Source organism: Sceloporus occidentalis, unplaced genomic scaffold, assembly GCF_023333645.1.
Source record: "Sceloporus occidentalis isolate IW3139 unplaced genomic scaffold, rSceOcc1.0.p SCAF_137, whole genome shotgun sequence".
Taxonomy (NCBI): Eukaryota; Metazoa; Chordata; class Lepidosauria; order Squamata; family Phrynosomatidae; genus Sceloporus; species Sceloporus occidentalis.
In genome coordinates, this window is record NW_028317117.1 from 1,743,463 (window position 1) to 1,764,001 (window position 20,539).

At 38.4% G+C, this 20,539-nt stretch overlaps 3 protein-coding genes across 3 annotated transcripts; all 3 read left to right on the plus strand.

Moving 5' to 3' along the window:
• The first annotated feature begins 249 nt into the window (after nucleotides 1–249).
• Nucleotides 250–1,242, plus strand: LOC149281222 (olfactory receptor 51E1-like). Its single transcript, XM_089499565.1, has one exon. The coding sequence runs from the start codon at nucleotides 250–252 to the stop codon at nucleotides 1,240–1,242; it is 993 nt and encodes a 330-aa protein (XP_089355691.1).
• Nucleotides 1,243–9,092: 7,850 nt separating this feature from the next.
• On the plus strand, nucleotides 9,093–9,707 carry LOC149281223 (olfactory receptor 52D1-like). Its single transcript, XM_089499566.1, has one exon. It carries the CDS (start codon nucleotides 9,093–9,095, stop codon nucleotides 9,705–9,707), a length of 615 nt encoding a protein of 204 aa, XP_089355692.1.
• Nucleotides 9,708–14,448: 4,741 nt separating this feature from the next.
• Nucleotides 14,449–19,965, plus strand: LOC149281224 (olfactory receptor 6N1-like). The gene is made up of 2 exons (XM_089499567.1): nucleotides 14,449–14,580; nucleotides 19,009–19,965. Exons 1-2 carry the CDS (start codon nucleotides 14,449–14,451, stop codon nucleotides 19,963–19,965), a joined length of 1,089 nt encoding a protein of 362 aa, XP_089355693.1.
• Nucleotides 19,966–20,539: the final 574 nt, after the last annotated feature.

Genomic DNA, 20,539 nt, shown 5'->3' on the forward strand with positions numbered 1-20,539 from the left:
CTAAAAAAAACCCCCAAAAAACCAAACAAAATTAAAAAAAAAACATTGTCAAATTTTTTTTTTACATTTTAATAAATTTTCTTTAAACAAATAAATGTCATTGCAATTAAATATATATATATATAAATATATAACATTGTATGTTATAGAGGCGTACGGATAAGTGGCAAGATAATTCAATGTATATTTTTTCTTTTTTTTTTTGTCTCTGTTGATTTGTAGGATGGAAAAGGACGGACAAAAATAACGATGATCAATTCAACATACACGCATCCGACGCAGCTAAGGCTCGGCTTTGAAGAAATGACTTCCATAAGATATCTCTACAGCGTCATTGTTTTGGTTGGGTTTTTGATGATCGTCTTGTACAATGGAGCTGTGATCTCCGTGGTCGCGATGCACAAAAGTTTGCAGGAGCCAATGTATATATTTGTCTCCTCGCTATGCGTCAACGAACTATACGGGAGCACCGCATTTTTCCCTAACTTATTCGTCAACTTGGTTACCAATTCCCAAACCATTTCGTACGTCGGTTGCTTGACGCAAGGGTTTTGTATTTCTACGTATGTAGGCTGCGAAATGACAATTCTAACGGTTATGGCTTTCGATCGCTATGTTTGTATCTGTAACCCTCTGAGATATCATACGATATTGTCCTTATCAACTGTGTACAAACTGATTGTGGCCAGTTGGCTGTATCCAATTATTCTGATAGTCATACTTGTTACAATGACAGTCAGGCTCCCGTTGTGTGACACGGTCGTCCTGAAGATTTACTGCGATAACTGGACCATAGTGAGGCTGTCCTGCATCGATACGACAGCAAACAATATATACGGCCTTTTTGTCACCGTGGCTTTGGTGGTTCTTTTACCTGCGCTAATCTTCGTGTCCTACGTTGAGATTTTGAAAGTGTGCTTAAAATCTTCGGTACAAACCAGAATTAAAGCTTTGCACACTTGTACACCTCATCTGATATCCATCACCGTCTTCGTTGTCGATGTACTTTTTGAAATACTTCTCTATAGGTTCGCACCCACGAACGTTCCTTCCCAAATCCGCGTGGTCATGTCCATTCAGTTACTGGTGGTGCCACCGCTGCTCAATCCTCTCATGTATGGACTGAAGACAAAAGAGATAAAAAGTAAACTAGCTCAGCTTGTGCAACGAGACCTTTGTACGAAGAATAAATTTACGGGAAGATTAAGGCACAGACTAGGTTCGCCGTTCCTTAAGAGATAGTTTTACCAATAAAAAACTTTTAATTATTCTGTTGACGTGAAGACCAGAATACAGCAGGATGAGATAAATGCCTCAGTACATGTCGCCTGTCTAACGCAGGAAGAAGTGCAGTGCCGCCTAAAAAAAATCAAAATAGACAAATCACCAGGTCCAGATGGCATTCACCCCCGCGTTCTAAGGGAGTTAAGTAATGTAATAGACAGACCCCTATTTCTAATATTCAAGGACTCTATAGTGACAGGGTCTGTTCCCCAGGACTGGCGCATAGCAAATGTTGTGCCAATATTCAAAAAGGGGACAAAAAGTGACCCGGGGAATTATAGGCCTGTTAGTTTAACTTCTGTTGTGTGTAAACTGTTTGAGGGTTTCCTAAGAGATGCTATTTTGGAGTATCTCAATGAAAATAAATGTATGACTCCATATCAGCATGGGTTTACAAGGGATCGGTCCTGTCAAACTAACCTGATTAGCTTTTATGAGGAGGTGAGCTCAAGACTGGATCGGGGTGAATCGCTGGATGTCGTATATCTTGATTTTTCCAAAGCATTTGATACGGTGCCACATAAAAGGCTGGTACATAAAATGAGAATGCTTGGGCTGGGGGAGAATGTGTGTATGTGGGTAAGTAACTGGCTCAGTGATAGGAAACAGAGGGTGGTTATTAATGGTACATACTCTGAGTGGGTGACTGTTGCTAGTGGGGTACCACAGGGGTCAGTTTTGGGTCCTATTCTTTTTAATATATTTATTAATGACCTTGTAGAGGGATTGCATAGTAAAGTATCAATCTTTGCAGACGATACTAAGCTCTGTAACGTGGTTAACACAATAGAGGACAGTGCACGATTACAAATGGATCTGCATAGGTTGGAGGCTTGGGCTGGGATGTGGCAGATGAGGTTCAACACAGATAAATGTAAGGTTATGCACATGGGGAAGAAAAATCCAGGCTGGGAATATGTATTAAATGGGAAAACACTGGGGACGACTGACATGGAAAAGGACTTAGGAGTTTTAGTTAACAGTAAATTTACCTGTAGCGACCAGTGTCAGGCAGCTGCTGCTAAGGCAAATAAAATCATGGGGTGCATCAAAAGGGGCATAGATGCCCACGACAAGGAAATAATTCTACCACTGTACAAGTCACTAGTCAGACCACACATGGAATACTGTGTACAGTACTGGGCACCAGTGTACAAGAAAGATATAGTGGAGCTGGAGAGGGTTCAAAGACGGGCAACCAGAGTAATAAGGGGAATGGGAGGACTACAGTACCCAGAAAGATTATCAGAATTGGGGTTATTTAGTTTGGAAAAAAGACGGCTTAGGGGGGACTTAATAACTATGTATAAATATATAAGGGGGCAGTACAGAGATCACTCCCAGGACCTATTTATACCCAGGACTGTATCTATAACAAGGGGACATCCTCTACGGCTGGAGGAAAGAAGGTTTCTACACCAGCACAGACGGGGGTTCTTTACAGTAAGAGCGGTGAGATTATGGAACTCTCTGCCAGAGGAAGTGGTGATGGTAAACTCAATAAAAGAGTTCAAAAGGAGCCTGGACGTGTTTCTTGAAAGCAATAATATTACAAGTTATGGATATTAGATTAATAGGGACAGAACGTTGATCCAGGGATTTATTCTGATTGCCATATTTGGAGTCGGGAAGGAATTTTCCCCCTGGTATGGGGCAATTGGCATCTGCTTCATAAGGGTTTTTTGCCTTCCTCTGGATCAAAACAGTAGGGACACAATATGTATATAGGTTGAACTTGATGGACTTTGGTCTTTTTTCAACCTTATGAACTATGTTACTATGTTACTATGTTACTAATCTGCATCTTAAATCTGCAACATTGTAGCAAGTTGAGCAATAAGATCATTTTTATGTGATTTTCACCCATGAAAACTTCAATAGAACCCAAAAGACAATTAATACAAATCTACAAATATTTTTTAAATATTGGCTTTTAATCTGCATTTTCAGCACTAGGAAACACTACTTGTGGATAATATTACATTAAGCTATTAATGTTTTTGTTTGCCTTTATGTCCCTTTTAATTATTATATATTATTATAAGGTACTTTTGTAGTTATTGTTAATATTAAATGTATTTTATCAAATTAAATTGTATATGTCATTTACACATAGTAAGTCACAGTCCAGGACAGTAAATCGCAATAAAAGGTAACTTTTAATTAATACGGTATTAGAATTAAAAACAAAAAACAAATATCCATCTTATAAGAGGTTTTACTTAGTAGAAGATAAATAATGTAATGTATTACCTGCAAAAATGCATCACCTATGTTGACAAATAAATGTATACAAATAAAATAGACATATCTTACAGTATCTCACAAAAGTGAGTACACCCCTCACATTTTTGTGAATATTTTATTATATCTTTTCAGTGAGTGTACAGCCTGTATAACAGTGTACATTTGCTGTCCCCTCAAAATAACTCAACACACAGCCATTAATGTCTAAACCTTGGCAACAAAAGTGAGTACACCCCTAAGTGGAAATGTCTAAATTGGGCCCAATTAGCCATTTCCACTCCGCGGTGTCATGTGACTTGTTAGTGTTACATGGTCTAAGGTGTGAATGGGGAGCAGGTGTGTTAAGTTTGGTGTTATCGCTCTCACACTCTCTTATACTGGAAGTTCAACATGCCTCCTCATGGCAAAAAACTCTCTGAGAATTGTTGCTCTACATAAAGATGGCCGAGGCTATAAGAAGATTGCCAAGACCCTGAGCTGCAGCACGGTGGGCAAGACCATACAGAGGTTTCACAGGACAGGTTCCACTCAGAACAGGCCTCGCCATGGTCGACCAAAGAAGTTGAGTGCATGCGCTCAGCGTCATATCCAGAGGTTGTCTTTGGGAAATAGACGTATGTGTGCTGCCAGCATTGCTGCAGAGGTTGAAGGGGTGGGGGGTCAGCCTGTCAATGCTTAGATCGTACGCCGCACACTGCATCAAATTGGTCTGCATGGCTGTCGTCCCAGAAGGAAGCCTTTCACTAAAGATGATGCACAAGAAAGCCTGCAAACAGTTTGCTGAACACAAATAGACTAAGGACATGGATTACTGGAACCATGTCCTGTGGTCCAATGAGAACAAGATAAATTTATTTGGTTCAGATGGTGTGAAGCGTGTGTGGCGGCAACTAGGTGAGGAGTACAAAGACAAGTGTGTCTTGCCTAAAGTCAAGCACGGTGGTGGGAGTGTCATGGTCGGGTCCTGCATGAGTGCTGCCGGCACTGGGGAGCTTCAGTTCATTGAGGGAACCATGAATGCCAACATGTACTGTGACATACTGAAGCAGAGCGTGATCCCTCCCTTCGGAGACTGGGCCGCAGGGCAGTATTCCAACATGATAACGACTCCCAAACACGCCAAGAGACGACCACTGCCTTGCTAAGGAAGCTGAGGGTAAAGGTGATGGACTGGCCAAGCATGTCTCCAGACCTAAACCCTATTGAGTATCTGTGGGGCATCCTGAAACGAAAGGGAGTGCAAGGTCTCTAAAATCCACCAGTCAAGATGTTTTTTTGAAACAAAATAAAAATAAATAAAAATAAAAGGTAAAAAAAATTAAAACAAACGGTTAAGTTTTATTGTGATGTACTATGCTAGAGTGTAGCTTTACCAACGCTATCACTTTTCAGCAATTAGAAGGTTACACTCTTAAGTATAACCTCTGTATTTAACTGGTCAGTTCACTATTTTTTTTATTTTTTTTTCGATTGGCTTATTGAATCAAGGGGAAAAAATGTAAGTTTATGTGTGATTACAATGGAAAAAAAGTGTTAGAGATCTTTCCCATACCATTTTGGGCCTGGGTGCAGTAATTCTTTGGTGCTTCATCCAGAAACTAGCTGACCCACAACTAACACACACTAACATGCAAACCTCTTCTAACACCACACACACCATGTTTCTTCCTCCCTAGGGCCATTAGTCTTAGGTTCACACCTGACACCATACAATGACAAACATGCAATAACACACATACACTAACGCCATGCAGTAACACATTCTATCTTATGCTCAGACACATGCCTAAGTCTAAGGTTAGCGAACCCTTCATACAGTATTTCTTTTTTTCATTGGGAGATGAAATTCTTTGCCCAAAAAAGTCTCTCTTTCACTCTGTGCCCCAGTCTTGTCTGTAGCTCCCTATACCCTCCCCCTGCCTTGTATCTGTCCCCCCACCTGTTCACTTACCTTCTCCAGCTGTTTTCTGGTCTCCTCTGATCTTGCTCTTCAGCTGCAAAGACCATGCTGACAGGGAAGGGGGAGCAAGGGAGGGGCAGTATATGTGACAGTGTCCTGTCGCTAAGAAAAAAATGATAGGAGAATGGGGAGGAGCATGTAGCGCACACACAGCACCTGCAATAGAAGCTGCCCTAAATTATAATATAATACTTGCATATTTATTATGCCACCCTGAGGTTTGTACTTTTATTTAATGTATATAAGTCTTACTTCTACATACTCCCATACTCTCCAGACTTGGCCCGGAGAACTATTTTGCAGAGAGCAGAAGCAGAAGTGGTCTGTAGAGAAGGTAGGGAATCATTTTGGGAGTAAGAGTGTGAGAGAGTGAATGTGGGAACCAGGCAACACATTGTGTTTCCAAATTAAAAATGCCCAAAAACAAATGATCCAAAAATTAACCGAAAAATGGATTTTTAAAATGAGTACTAAAGCTCCACTGGGCATTAATCTGGAATGGGGGCTTCTATGTAGACTGATTTCCATACTATAATTTTTTTAACTTATAATAAATAATAAGGTATAATTGCCTTTTAGTAGACACTTTAGTAGCCTAGAAACCGTGGAGGATGGATTTCATCTAGCTGGGAAGGCACTATAATGAAGACAGGATAAGTTAAGTCGTTTAATCGTTTAGTTTCTTACAGCTTTGGGGATAATTGCTGAAAAGGCACTATAATAGAGGTAAGATTGAGCTAAGATGTTGCAGTGTATGTTTAGGTTGTTATAGTGTTGGGGAAGATTATTGAAAGGGCGCTATAACTGAGATAGGGCCAATTTGGGATCCGGCCAAGAGTACACTTAATCACTTAACTCTGTGGTACAAAAACTGGAGATAATTGTATTTTTACTTGCAAAAAACTTAAAAACATTGGTTTTTTTCATTAGCTTTTGCAGATGTGCTTTTTTTCATTTTCACCATTTTTTTAAATAGGAAATTAGATGAAATGATTAAAAAAGGTATCTGAATTAAGCCCTTTTTGTTTACCCCCTCCCCCCCCAACAATATATAATTTGTCTGGGTTCACTAAAGGCGAGAGAAGAAAATTACAGCTAAACCCGGGCACCGCAAAAGTGTTAAAACAAAGGGTACAAAAAATAAAAAAAACAGCCTGGTTCTAAAGGGGTTAACTGAGTATTCTGTCTTTAACACCTGTGTGTGTGTGTGTGGGGGGGGGTACCTCCTTCTACACACTGGAATTCTGGGTTATTTTGTAGTAGTTTTTATATGTGACACTACGCTGCCGAAGAGAGATCAACAGCGAGGACATAATAAAAAATAAAATACATAAGTAAAAAACAATAATAAATATTTTTTGAAAAAAAGTAGACGGTCCTCCCTGCAGGTCTACTTTGGGTGAAGCTGGCTGGTGTCTGGAGGAAACGGCGTTGGGCTGTTTTTCTGCTTGGCCTGGTCATGTCCCCCCCCCCCCATATTCACTGAAATATGAGTAGAGAGTACTGCGGTGCTTTGAGCGGGCTTTGTCCTCCCCATTACTAAGAGAGCTCAGAGAAGAAAAGCAGGCTTCTTTTTGGAATTCCTGCTGTGTTAACTGCGCTTTCTAATTTGTTTCCACAAAAAGTAAAGCACACATGCTTCAGGCAGAAATATACTAATTTTAGGTGTTTTATGGGGTCTAAACAGGCAAACATATACTTATGTTTTAAAAAATATTATGCAGCACCTCATTATACATGTATTCATATAGTATGATCCGCAGACCAAACAGCAACCTCCAGAGACATCCTGGTCTGTTGAGAAAACATAAAAAGGAGAGCATTCATTAAAATTCAATTTGTTTCTTTGTGATACTTGGTATCATTAGGTGAGCCGGTATAAAAAGGTCAACTCAGAAGCACATTGCGGTGAAAGACATCCCAACATCTCTGCATCATCCCAGGTACCACCGAGTATTCTGTACATGTAAAAAATAATAATATCCAGGAGGTAATAATTGGTACAACACAAGGAAGACAATTTTAATTTATTAGGAATCGGCAATATTTTACGATGCCAGCTATTGTAAGAATCTTAATATTTTTTTTTCGATTGTTTTGACAATTCCTTTTAATAGAATTATTTTATTGTAGATAGGGTATAATTTATAATTATATATATATATATATATATATATATATATACATACATACATACACACACACATACTTACCAGAACCTGCCATTGATTATATTAAGCATATTGAGCATCCATAGCCCTTCAAAGCAAAATAGTTAATAGTTTTGATCTTCTACCTTTGCAGAACTTTCATGCTATATAGTTTACATATTTATCAATTTGAACTTTAGACTTAGACGATAACTGTTATAGGGATAATGGCTTTGATTTCACTGTCACTATTTATTTCTATATTTATTCTTATTATTCCATAGCAAAGAACCCTCGGATTCCATGCATTCTATATTTCTGCATGTACTGTATACTGGATTAGACTTAGTTCTCTCTCACCAGACACTATGCCCCAGGAATTCTCTTATTTATGGCTTATACACTCACTTTCATCTGATATTTCTCCGAAAACACTTTTTATGTTTAAGGCTTTTTGTTATACTTCACGTCACATTGATTTACATACAAAAACTTAATTCTGAACACTTTTCAATTCTTTGTTTCTGTTATTCCTAGGGGGAGTTAAACAACATGACCAATATTTGTATTATTGTCTCAATTTTTTTTTTTTTTAGGCAAACCCTCGTCCCACTTTGCTACTTTTTAATATATATTTTTGATACATTTTTTTGATAGGTTCTAATAAAATTTTTTGATTTAAGACATAAGCATTTGATAACAATTTAACGACATACTATAAAGTGATTTCTCTTCATGTTTTAATTTAATATATATTAGCTAAAACCTCCAGAAATAGAGCACGTTACGTCACACTTTTAGACTTTTTTCTTTTTACTTAACATGCAGTGAAATCTCTAGGAATATAGTATTCTCTTAAAAGTCTTGTATTCCAGAAAATAAAATATTCATTTAATATTGAACATCTGCCAGCATTGGCATCTTCATTTTTTCCTCTTTTTTCTTGTACAAAAACAATGAAATTTCCAATTTTTCTAAAAAAAATTCCAAATTAATTCTTACCAATTTTTTTTATATTTTTTTTTTATTATTACGCAATTGAATATTTAATAAATTCAGATACACTTTTTTTTTTTTCCCTCCAGAACGACAGAAAGAAAATAATGCAAAATGAAACAATTTTAAATCCCTCGGTGTTAACGCTCGGCTTTGGTGAAATGTCGGATATTAAATATTTGTACGGCCTCCTATCCTTTCTGTGTTTCGTACTGATCGTCTTATGCAACGGCGCCGTCATTGCTATTGTAGCTTTACACCAAAGTTTGCACGAACCTATGTATATTTTCATTTCCGTGCTGTGTTTGAACGGGTTGTACGGAAGCAGCGCTTTCCTCCCCAGCCTTTTTGTAAAGTTGCTTTACAGAACTCAAACCGTATCCTATGTCGGGTGTTTGACGCAAGTGTATTGTATTCATACTTACATGGGGTGTGAGTTAACGATCCTAACCGTGATGGCGTTTGATCGTTATGTATGCATCTGTAACCCTCTCAGGTATAATTGTATAATGTCCTTAAAAACGGTCTTTAAACTTGTTGTCGCAGCCTGGTTGTACACACTCACTTTGTTTACTACACATTTTATTTTGACTGTCAGACTTCCTTTGTGCGACTCGGCGATCCTGAAGATCTATTGTGATAACTGGTCTGTCGTGCGGCTCTCCTGTGTTGACACAACCGTCAACAACATTTTTGGACTGTTTATCACCGCGGCGTTGATTGGATTGATGCCGGTTCTTATCGTGGTCTCGTACTTTGAGATTTTGAGGGCGTGTGTGAAATCCTCGAGGGACTTCCGATCCAAAGCCTTGCAGACCTGCACCCCTCACCTGATAACCATGGTTAACTACGTGGTCGATGTCCTTTTTGAGATACTCCTCCACCGGTTTAAACCTACAAGCGTCCCCTACGAGCTGAGGGTGGTAATGTCCCTGCAATTCCTCGTGGTGCCACCGCTTCTAAATCCTATCATTTACGGTCTAAAAATTAGAAAAATTAGGTTCAGGATCGTTCAGCTTATCCACCCAAAACGAATCACCGTACAGGCAGAAAGTATACGGATAGCTTAATGTCTACGTGTAAGTAGATGCATAAAAGTATCCCAACAGCATAATCAAATATATAATAATTTGCCACTTAAGAAAACCAAGGAATACAGTATCAGAGAGATGGCATGTTTTTTTTTTTTTGTTTTTTTTATTGTTATGCCTATTTTCTACTGTTATTTCCTTCTTTCTTATATAGTGAGCCTGTATATATGCATGTAAGAAGTTGTTTTTTTTTTTAGTAAAATTTTTAATTTAAAAAATCCATGTATTCACATCTTTACAAGTATGTAAATTTTGCACAGCTAGCACAACTGGGGTAAAAAAAAAAATATATATATATATATATATATATATATAATCATTAAATCCACCATATATTCCTATATAATTTATTTTTTAAGGGTTTTAATTTTTTTTTATTATTATTATTTTAAACTCTCCCTAAACCTAGCAGTATCTAGTTAATTCCCCACCATCTCAACCCAATTAAAATAAAAAAATACATATAAAACAAAATTTACCCTTTAGAGACAGGTAAAAAAACCCGCATTTGCTCAATTATAAGACTAGGTTTTTTCAGAGCAAATGCTCATAGGAGATTATAAGGCATATCAGGGAGTGGCAAGCCTGGGGCAGATGTGCATAAGTGGGGGGCAGGTTGTCAAATAAAAGGAAATAAAATATTTTTCTCAATCATAGCTTTTATTAAATATGAACAAACAGTTTACATGAATTAATATTTACTAGTAAAAGTTTTTCCCATAGGGTCGTCTTATATTCAGGCTTTTTATTTTTTCCTAAATTAATCTTCAGATTCTGGGGGTTCGTCTTATAATTAACCAAATACTTTATATATGTATTTTTTATTTATTTTTTATAAACCACATACATTTCGCTCAGCTAATTGTTTGATGTATATTGGCAGGCAATTACAAGATAATTTTATTTCAAAGAAGAGTGCTTTTTACCTTCTCTGCTTGTGGCTAACTCTTAAAAACAAGCCAAACCCGGACTTGTCAATGCCCTGCTCTGTCCCGGAAACTCGTCAGGAAAAGAAAATGAAATCTTAGGAAGTTTCAACAAAACCTTGAGTGAACGTTAACTTCAGCAACAAAAATATCCACCTGGGTCTCCAAAATGTTTCGCCTTTATTGTTTATTAATTATATTTTCTCCCCTTTCACCTACTTTAACTATCTCAAGTCAGCGGCTCCACAATTTTGAAAATGTCTATTGATTGACCCAATTCTTTAAGGAAGCTTATAATATTGCACATTAACACCCCCCATATCCCTTTAGCTCACCTCTCCTAGTCCTGTAATACTTACACTAGCGTGGCTGGTCCATCCCTAACTTTTACCCATTGTGTAATAAACCCTAAATCCCTCTAGATTGTTAGCTCTTTGAGCCGGGCCCTCCTCACCTGTTGTCTCTGTAAGTCAATTTGTTATGTTACATACTAGTTGTTAAGTCCTGTCTACCCATTGTACAGCGCTACGGAATTTGATGGCGCTATATAAAACAATAAATAATAATAATTGTTTTTTTTCCCATTATTTTCTATTTCCCTAATGCGTTCTTTCAATGATCTTTTGTCGTCCCCACTTATTGTATTAGACATGTTATGCAATAAAATAAACCACGAGCGGTGTTGCCTTTTATAAGGGTGTTGATTGAAAGTTCCTGCTGAGCAGATGTAGATTTTACTGTAGGCCCCTTTAGTATAAATTCCCAACGCCAATGGGGGATTTATATGGATCCTTACAATGCAACCAAGTCTCACCGTGTTGATGTTCTTTTTCCAGGAAAGTGACTTGGAGAAAACAGAGCTTCAAAACTACCCAAAGGGGTATAAAAGTATTATACTCTAAGAAAGTACTTATAACAATATTTGTATCCAGATATCCTTTCCTACGACCGAAATTAACTCAGAAACACAATTCTAAATTGCAACAAAATAAAAATTGACCAAAAAATGGATACATTTTAGCTCATCAACAAAACCTGTTGAAATTTCCATAATTGTTTGCCCCCTATTAGGGGTTGAACACATGGTTCTACTGACCGGAGCTTTTTCATTCCAAGTGCTTGACATAATTCATTAATTAGAGTCTGCCAGCTACCGCCGCTTTTTGGGGGAGTGGGTTTGCTGGGGGTAGTTTGACCTCTGTATATAGCTACGACCGTGTTTCTTCTCCCATGCTATCTTGTTCTCTGTGGTTGGTGGTGCTTTTTGTTATTTCTGGTGGAAATGTTTGTGTGGGTTTTGGGTCCCTTTTTTATCTCTTTGCACCCTATTTTGCTTACCTTTGGGGGGTTTGGAGTTAATTTGTGGAATTTTACTTGTAGGTACTTTGTACTCTATTTTGTAGAACATTTGCAATAAAATGTTTTTAAAAAAATCCATAATTATTAAATTGAATAGTGAAAGAACCCGTAGATTAACATATTTATCATTACTTTAACCTTGCTTTTAGTTGGACTTTATACTATAAAGTTTATACTTTACCTGAAGAAGTTTAGGGATCTTATACAACACATATACAGGATATAGGAGGTATGTACAAATTTTCAGAATTATTACTAATTGTATAAATAACAATTATCACCAATTTCCACAGCACTTCTTACAGTCCATACATTCAAAGGATCTGCAAAAGTAGAATTGAAAGAAATGTTTGAATCATTTCCATAAAGAATAAAATTGCCCAACTTGTTTCTTTGCTCAATTTCTAAGAAATTAAACAATGAATTAGCACTAGTTCAGTTACATCCGGGTTAATATTTCTGCTGGTCTATGGAATAGAATTAAGTTCTTGATTTATTAATTTGTAAGACTCAAGGGGAATACATTCTACATACAGGAAAGAATGATCACATTAAACACAATGTTAGAAAAAAAAATATGAAAATAGTTGCCCCCCCTTCCCAAAAGTACTAAATCGGTTTTAGAAAGCATTATATATTTACAAATGTGAAAAAGTGTAAATTAATATCTGATCCGCCGGCCAATTCTATGTGGGGAGCGAGTCTCACTTTTCCGCTTCCTAGGTGATACCACATGCTGTGTGTGTCATGTGGCTAGTATTCTAGTTATCGTGGAGTTCTCATAGAAAGACAATTTGCTATTTAAGAAGCCAAGAGTTAAATTTACCTACGACGCTTGAGTGAGAATGCATGTCCTGTCATGCTGAAGCTTGCAAAAAAAAGTGTATAATCCCTAATAAAAAAGGTGTATATGTGCAACTTAATTGTGTGAGGTGCTGGCAAGCACATGCATATTGAATGACAACTTGCATGCCCTCGTCTGAAACTTGCAAACGCATTTAAAAACACAAAGACAATGCCTCTTACATCTGCTTGGGGCTGCTCTGGCGTGGGACTATATGTACACTCTACTAAAAATACAAAGGCCATTTTAGGGGGTCATGGACAACCCCATTTCATTTATTTTAAGTTTCCTTTTTTCATTTTAAATGCTTAGCGCCCACCCAGCTTCAGTAATCTGAACAGCGCTGCTACGGCTGTGTGCCTAGCGGTGGAGTTAGCAATAGTTAATTTACAGTTGGACAATTTTCAGTTTTCAGCAGGAAACATTCATTTTTTATTTTGCTAACTCACATGCCCTTACATTTTAGTGAATAGACCTCACTGATGTCCCTTGATTGTAACGCCCAACAGGTTAGTCAAGGTGTAGAGTTGAGAATTCTGCAAAAAGCCTTGAGTTCAAAGTAGCTGCACCAGAACTTTTAATAATGGGTACTAGACTGTTGCCCACATTTTTTGTTTAAGCCGCTATTAAAGGTTAATTGGGTAAGGGATACATAGAATATGATATGTTATCACAGAAATTAATTTGGTCTAAAAGTTGTGCCACTTCTTAGCTCAGTTAGGGCTTAGCTCTCATGTGGTCCCTTGATATGGTGGCTCAGATCTGTGACAAGTGACAATATATCGTATTAAAGCCTCATCGTTATTTATATATTTGTGGGCCTTGATGGCTAAATATAGTGTTATTTCTGTTGTCCACTAAACTTTGATTTAGCACATACACAAAGTGGCCCCATTTTAATAACTCTACTATCATATATATATATATATATATATATATATATATATATATATTGTCAAGGCTGAGTGGGGTTCGGAGCGCAGCGCAGAGAGACACCGGGTGCAAGGGAGCGAAGTAAGGGCAATCCAACACACAAAGTCCAGTATCTTAGCCAAGGGTCAAAAGACCGTGTAATCAAATAGAAGGTGCGCAGTACAACAAGGGTAATCCAAAGACAAAGTCCATAAATCCAGCCGAGGGTCAAAGTCCGTAAATCGATCAGAAGGTTCGCAGTACAAGGGGTAATCCAAAAACAAAGTCCAGGAATCAAGCCGAGGGTCAAAAGTCCATATAATCCAAATAGAGAACTAACAGCTACAGGGTATAGGAATCCGGTAGGGAACTTGAACAACCAAGTAATGAAGTTACAGGGTTGCAGGTTTAAATAGCCCGCCTAATTGATACTCCTCCTCTCTCTGTGGCTGTCAATTAGTCCCTAACCCCTCCCCTGGCTGTCAGTGAGGTTTGGGACCGCAGGACACGCCCCCCTGGCTGCCAGTGGTGGTTTGGGACCGCAGGACACGCCCCCCCTGGCTGCTAGCAGCGGTCTGGGACCGCAGGACACGCCCCCCCGCCATACTGCTATTCCCTGCGTCTGCCGCGTGCGGCTGCCGCCGCAACGGAGACCGGGGACGCGGCCTGCGGCACGGAGATGCCGTGCCGTGAGGCCGAGGACGTGGTTGCTCGGCGGGGACGCCGCCGGGTAAGGACCTCCGCCGCCGACGGGTTGGGACCCGACCGGAACGTGGCCAAGGACGCGGGCGCCCGGCGGTGTCGCCGCCGGGTGAGGACCCCCGCCGATTACCGGTAGGGTCCTGACATATATATAATCATACTACAAGCAATGGTAACAATGTAGCTCAGAGGTACACCTCTAACCTCAGTATTAATCTGTTTGAGGTTGTGTCTTCAACTACAAAAGCCCTTTTCCACTTGAGATTAAGTCTTGCAGTATTCAAACCCTGTTGGACTTAGCTGCCTATGTGAAGTGAAGATACAAGCCGCATTCAAATTCAGAATCGCCTCGATCAAGCCACAGAAAACGTCAAAATCAAGCTACAGGTCTACACAAGAGAAGTCAGGAGCTGTCCTAGGCCTGACCTGAGGCAGTACCCTCAGCCGCCAGCCTGTATGCTGAGCACCGGAATACGATGCTCTATCGTGGTGAGCTGCACTTTAAGGTGGGACAGCCATCTTCTCTGTGTACCGCCATCAAGATACATACAACATTGTATCTCCCTCCTGACAAGTAAAAAGTGTTGATGCAAAAAAAGGAATAATAAATTGCCAATAATCACAAAAATAAGTTTCAGCATCATATTTTAGACCATGTACAAATATTGCATTAAAGGTTAGTTTGTTTTTGCGCGATTTAGGTTTACGACACTTGCAGAATTCAATAGAGGATTTTGGTTGATACCTATCTGTCCACTAGATGGGGCTCTCAAACCATCCATACATCTGGCCTTATAAATCACTTTTATATTTCATGCAATTCTTTGGTTAAAATGTTTTGGCAAAACTAATGGAAACAACATTGTAGACATTATAACACTATGATAGAGTGCTGTTATGCCACTGACTAGGTTTCATTATTGTAAGCCTTCTATTTACCAATGTCAAGTGCCAAAAACCATTTACTAAATACTAAACCATAGTCAGGGTGCAGGGTTGGACCTTCTGTCCCGGTGGGCCCATTAGCCCCATTAGCCTTTTTCCCCCGTATGTCTAGCGCAGGGCCACGTAACTTCATGATACACGACCCCGCTGCCAACTGCCCCCCTGCTGCCAACTGCCCCCCCCCAAGCCTCACACTGAGACTTAAAGGTAAGTATGATTCGATTAGACAGGTATTTATTATGATAGGTATTTTGCTTTAAAAGGCTTAACTAGCAGAAAATGCATGTAAAAATTTTACAAGAATTTTCTTTAAAATATTACTACAGCAAAACCTGAGAAAAAAAAATACATATTTAAACATGGCTACCTACAAAATGCCAAGGTAATAAACTTAAACTTCCCTATGTCTACATTCATACTTGAGAGCTCTCCAGGTATAACCTGGAGTCTCAGGGTGAAGTACGGCTTTCCCCAGGTCTCTGGGTCACTGTCTTCTCTCTGCAGGCCCCTCCATGCTTGTCCAGCCCCTCCTATAAACAAAGCCACTCCCAAGAAGAGGGAGAGCTGTGGGTAGCCTACCCTTAAAGGTTCCCAGGTATGAGTATAGGTATAGATAATATAAAAGCAAATACCGTATTTGCTCGATTATAAGACGAGGTTTTTTTCAGAGCAAATGCTCTGAAAAATACCCCTCGTCTTCTAATCGGGGTCGTCTTATAATCAGACCTCAAATAGACTGCAGTAAGACTGCTGCCCCGGTATACAGCAGGAAATTGGAAGCACCGGTAAGTGTGTGTGGGGTGGGGGAGTGTTAAATGGGGGCATAGGGCATTTCTGGAGGCAGAGTGCTCTATGAAATGCCTTTTAACCCCCGGAACGCCACTCTGCCTCCTGAAATGCCTTTTAAACCCTTAAATGCCAGAATGGGATATAGGGGTATAATGCATTTCTGGAGGCAGAGTGGCACATAGGGGGTTAAAAGGCATATCATGGGGCACAGTGCCATATTGGAGTGGCACGCCTGGGGGCAGATGTGCGTAACTGGGGGGCAGGTTGGAAAATACAAGGAAATAAAAACAAAAAAAATATTTTTCTCAATCATAGCTTTTATTAAAAAATGTAATAGTTTACATGAATTAACATTTACTGGTAAAACTTCTTTCCTATAGGGTCGTCTTATATTCAGGCTTTTTCTTTTTTTTCCTAAATTAATATTCAGATTTTAGGGGGTCGTCTTATAATCAGGGTCATCTTATAATCGAGCAAATACGGTATATCTAGAATCCTGTAATCCCCTGGTTACTTTACTTGCCTATTCAAAACATTTACAAGGCCTTTGATTGTGAGCCTATTCTTTTGTGAAATGGTTTAGCAAAGTATTGTATTGCTAATTAATTCATTATTTATGAAACTGGAGCTTCTACCCCACCCCATGGTTGGTGGTATAAGGGTATTAAACGTAGTAAGCAGGGGATCCAGTATCCACTAATCCCCGGCATTGGGAAAAGAAGGGAATATATTAAACATGTGGGACAATTAAATAGACATAGGGCCAGGTATCTGAACAAACCTCCCTGGATAATTATTTATTTTCTATTCAAATCACAGGGTTCTCTAGCATCTGTTCCTCTAAAAGTAAAGTCACCTTGAAGACCAGCTTCTCCACCACATATCTCGTTAGACAATTGTTTCAACTAAGGTCCCTGGACGCAAACCAAAAGAGTTAATTCTGGTCACTTCTGTTTACTGTAAATCAAATCAAACCAAATTTAGCTGTTTTATTGATTAGTCCCCAGAGAGACAAGTGTCGTGCTGTGTTATTTTAGTTACAAAAAACATGGACCAACAATATCGCCGTTAATTAAAGGCTCAGATGTCAACAAAGAACCAAAGTCCCATGTAATCATCCCTTTGGGATGTGAAGAAAACATATATTCCGAGACTAAAACCAGATTCTACTATTTGCTCCAAACTTCTGTGTATCAGAAGCTACACAACTTGCCGACACTATATTGTGTATATACACATTGTCATTATTGCCGTCCGATTATGAGCTGTTAATATATCACATTTATTGAACTAAGGTATACTAATTGTATCACCACCAAGATATTCAATTCACAGCTGGAATGGGAGTCTATCTGCAAAAGGTAAGTCTATCCCGAGGATGAGGCCAAGACTCATATAGGTCGTTTTTGCTTTAGACACCATTAGTGAACTAATTGTCTATCTTATACTGGAACTTAAGTCTTAAAAAAAATCAATTGGCCCCCCTCCTGGTGCTTAATGAATGGAAATATAACCAGTGACCGTATGGCTTAATACCTGTCTATCCGTAAAATACGGAGGGATCTCAATATGTACGGCGTGGAGGACGGATGCAAGAGAAATATTTCAATACTGAAAGGGAACTTTATTTCAGAGGAGAAATGTTAGAACAAGCGGCCATTATCTTAAACTAGAGGGTAGTAGATAAGTGGAACAGTCTCCCTGAGGAGGTGGTAGAGGCTGATACAGTGAAGGAATTTAAACACGCATTGGATAAGCATAAAACTATACTGAAACTAAGACAAGATCAAGGACTCATTAAGGTTTGAGTCTTTACAGCAGACCAAATGGGTCTGATCTGCTGAAAAAGTCTGTGTTTTTATGTAAACTCTACCCTAGGGGTCCTTGCTAAAAGCACTCTACATTACATTATTAAAAAATGTTGGATTTCTTGCACTATATATGTTTTATTGGCACAGTAAATAAGGACAAACAAGATCCTGATGTTTAATTTAATAGTAAAAAAAAAACAAATGTAAAAGACGTCAACATTGCATCTCCGTGTGTCAAAACCAAGATGTACTTAGAAAACAAAATATCAATTATTGGTCTAGAGGCCCTATATGTGATTTTGATTTTCCAGGTTCTAAACAAAAAAAACCTCTGTGTCACAATTAAAAAAAAAATAAAAAAAAATGTCAAACAAAAATTTAAATTAAAAAGAAAAATACAAAAATTTATGTGGAGAGTTTCACAATATATCTAATCTATAAGTATTCCCATGTGGTTGTATAGTAAAGGTATACAATTGTTCCCTGTTAGCCATGGAAAAAGAGCACATCTGGGGAAAAACATCATTTGATTCCTTAAGTGCGATAGATTGCAAGCTTTCCAGACTATCTAGGTCTCGTCTTCAATATTTTCTGAAGACCCAAGATCAAAGTGATGTATCCCATCTTCCGAGCTTTCCTTTGTTATAACTATTACGGTTGAACGTGTTTTCTACCTGTTACTAACTTTGAAATTTTTTCTACTGAATCTACTATTAGGTCATACTGTTCAATGTTCAAACATTTCCTAGAAATGATCTAATCATGGCAAATTTTGAAATACTCATAAATTACAAAAAAACAAACAAACCAAAAAAAAAACGGAATGACTGTTGCCATAGAAACATGAAAATAGTATATTTTACCTAGGCAGAGCAGCACATACTGTATAGACTATAGTTTTTTGCTTTTTTTTAGAGAGATTTGTTCATATTTGAAAAGGTTTATTAAAATTATTCAGTAATAATCACTGGACTTCTGTGTGTTTCATTCAGGTGACCGGACAATATACTGATTATGGGAACTCTTCCAGTCCTCCCCTAAGCCCTGTGACGGAGTTCATCATCTTTGGATTCCCAAGCCTTCAGAGATACCCTATTTCGCTCTTCTTCCTCTTTCTTCTTATATATCTTTTCTCAGTCACAGGAAATGGAATTATTTTCACTCTGGTCGTCCTGGATTCCCGGTTACAAACTCCAATGTATTTCTTCGTCAGCAACCTATCTTTTTTAGACTTGAGCTACACATCGGTTACTGTACCTAAAATGTTAGCCAAGTTCTCGATGAACTTGGACACCATTTCTTACGCCGGCTGCTTCCTCCAAATGTATGTTTTTCTTTCGTTAGCCGCTGCTGAATGTCTTCTCCTTTGCGTTATGGCTTACGATCGCTATTTAGCCATATGCTCCCCTCTTCATTATTCTACTGTCATGACCTACAGGTTGTGTATACTCTTGTCTACTGCAGCATGGTTTGGTGGGTTCATGACCCCAGTGACATTGTTAATTTTGGCTTTGAGGCTGCCTTTTTGCGGGCCAAATATTATCCTCCATTATTACTGTGACCACCCTCCTTTGCTCCAGTTGGCCTGTACGGACACATCCTTCAACGTAGCAGTCGGTTCATCTATTGGCGCTTTCATACTTTTGATAAGCTTTACTTTCATCGTGGTCTCCTACGTCAAAATTATTTTGGCCATCCTCCAAATAGCTTCCCATGACGGGCGCAAGAAAACATTCTCCACGTGTGCCTCCCATTTTGCGGTAGTCAACTTGTTTTACCTGCCACTGATCTTCATGTACGTACGGCCAAAGGCCTCCTACGCTTCAGATGTGGACTCCCTGGTAGCCATGCTCTACACAGTATTAACACCCATGATGAATCCGATCATATACAGTCTGAGAAATAAAGATATTAAGCAGAGTTTTAGGAAGAAGCTTCAGTTTAAATAACGTCAACAGCTAGGCCGACTTCTGCTTGTGGAACTCTAAACCTCAAGTTCTGAAAATAAAAAGCTTTCCAGTAATTCTATGATTTACAATGTGAGGTTTTTTTTTAATTAGATATTTAATTATTTAAATTAATTATTTAAATACTTGAGGATTAACGAAACATAGATCTTTAATCACTGACATGGGTAAAAATCCAAGTAAAAGAGAAACCGATGAACACATTGACTGTTGTAGCTAAATATGTTACACAAGTTAGGCAAAGACACAATGATCAAAATTAAATATATATATTTATATATATATAATTAATCATTTTAGCCAAACACAACTTCTGCCATCCAAGGAGTCTAGGAAACAGGGAGATTCATATAGGGGAATACCCTCCATGAAAAGTTAAAGCAACCACTGTAAGAATAGAGGGCTTTAACCTAAATTATTGGATGAGAATGTGTGTGTATATATATATATATATATATATATATATATCTATATATATACACAGATACATACATACACACACATATATACAGATACATACATACACACATATACATAGATACATACACACACATAT